At 31.5% G+C, this 705-nt stretch overlaps 1 protein-coding gene across 1 annotated transcript in view; it reads left to right on the top strand.

Moving 5' to 3' along the window:
• Nucleotides 1-593: 593 nt before the first annotated feature.
• Nme7 (NME/NM23 family member 7) overlaps nucleotides 594-705 on the top strand; it is a gene marked incomplete at its 5' end in the record, with an annotated part of 185,758 nt that continues 185,646 nt past the window's right edge. Inside the window, one exon of the mRNA XM_023706324.1 lies at nucleotides 594-705. Coding sequence (XP_023562092.1) covers nucleotides 594-705 — 112 coding nt within the window.

The raw sequence follows: 705 nt of genomic DNA, 5'->3' as shown, positions 1-705 counted from the left end.
GTGATGTCCATCTTTCAATTCTATTAATTCAGAGGTTTTGAATCAGGTAGAATATATTATTCTGATGTATCTTCTTGGAGAAAAACATGATTTTAAAATTAGCACACTGTTCCATGTTTGTATGCATTGTTATACTGTTGAGTAAGGATGCATTTAATTCTTGTGTGTCACACAATGGAAAAATTTATAATTTGCAAATGAATTATGACTGCATGGAGTAACAGCAACCAAGATCCTAACATATTTAATACAACTTTTAAAGGTTTGTCTTTTATGTAAAATGTCTTACAGGAAATAAAAACAAGCTGGGTGTGATAGTGCATGCCTCTTATCTTACTTATTGAGGAGACTGAGGCAGGAGTTTGCAACTAGACTGGGTTGCAAATGTCCAGCAATAGTAGTGCCCTCAACAATCATTGCATATCAATATCAAAATTAAATATATAGAGAAATGCACTAAGGATGTTTCTTAAAAACTTACACAAAGTAAAATTACTATCTCCCCATGCAAATCAAAATTAGGTTCTTGGACATTAGAAATAAAAACTGTAGAACTATTTTAATTTTCAATCTTATTCCTTATTTCTTTACAGAACAGTAGCCCTGATTAAACCAGATGCAGTATCAAAGGTTGGAGAAATAATTGAAATAATAAACAAAGCTGGGTTTACTATAACCAAACTGAAAATGATGACACTTTCAAGG

This window comes from Octodon degus, unplaced genomic scaffold, assembly GCF_000260255.1.
Source record: "Octodon degus isolate 3935 unplaced genomic scaffold, OctDeg1.0 scaffold00250, whole genome shotgun sequence".
Classification (NCBI taxonomy): domain Eukaryota; kingdom Metazoa; phylum Chordata; class Mammalia; order Rodentia; family Octodontidae; genus Octodon; species Octodon degus.
This window is presented reverse-complemented; position numbering and strand designations above follow the sequence as displayed.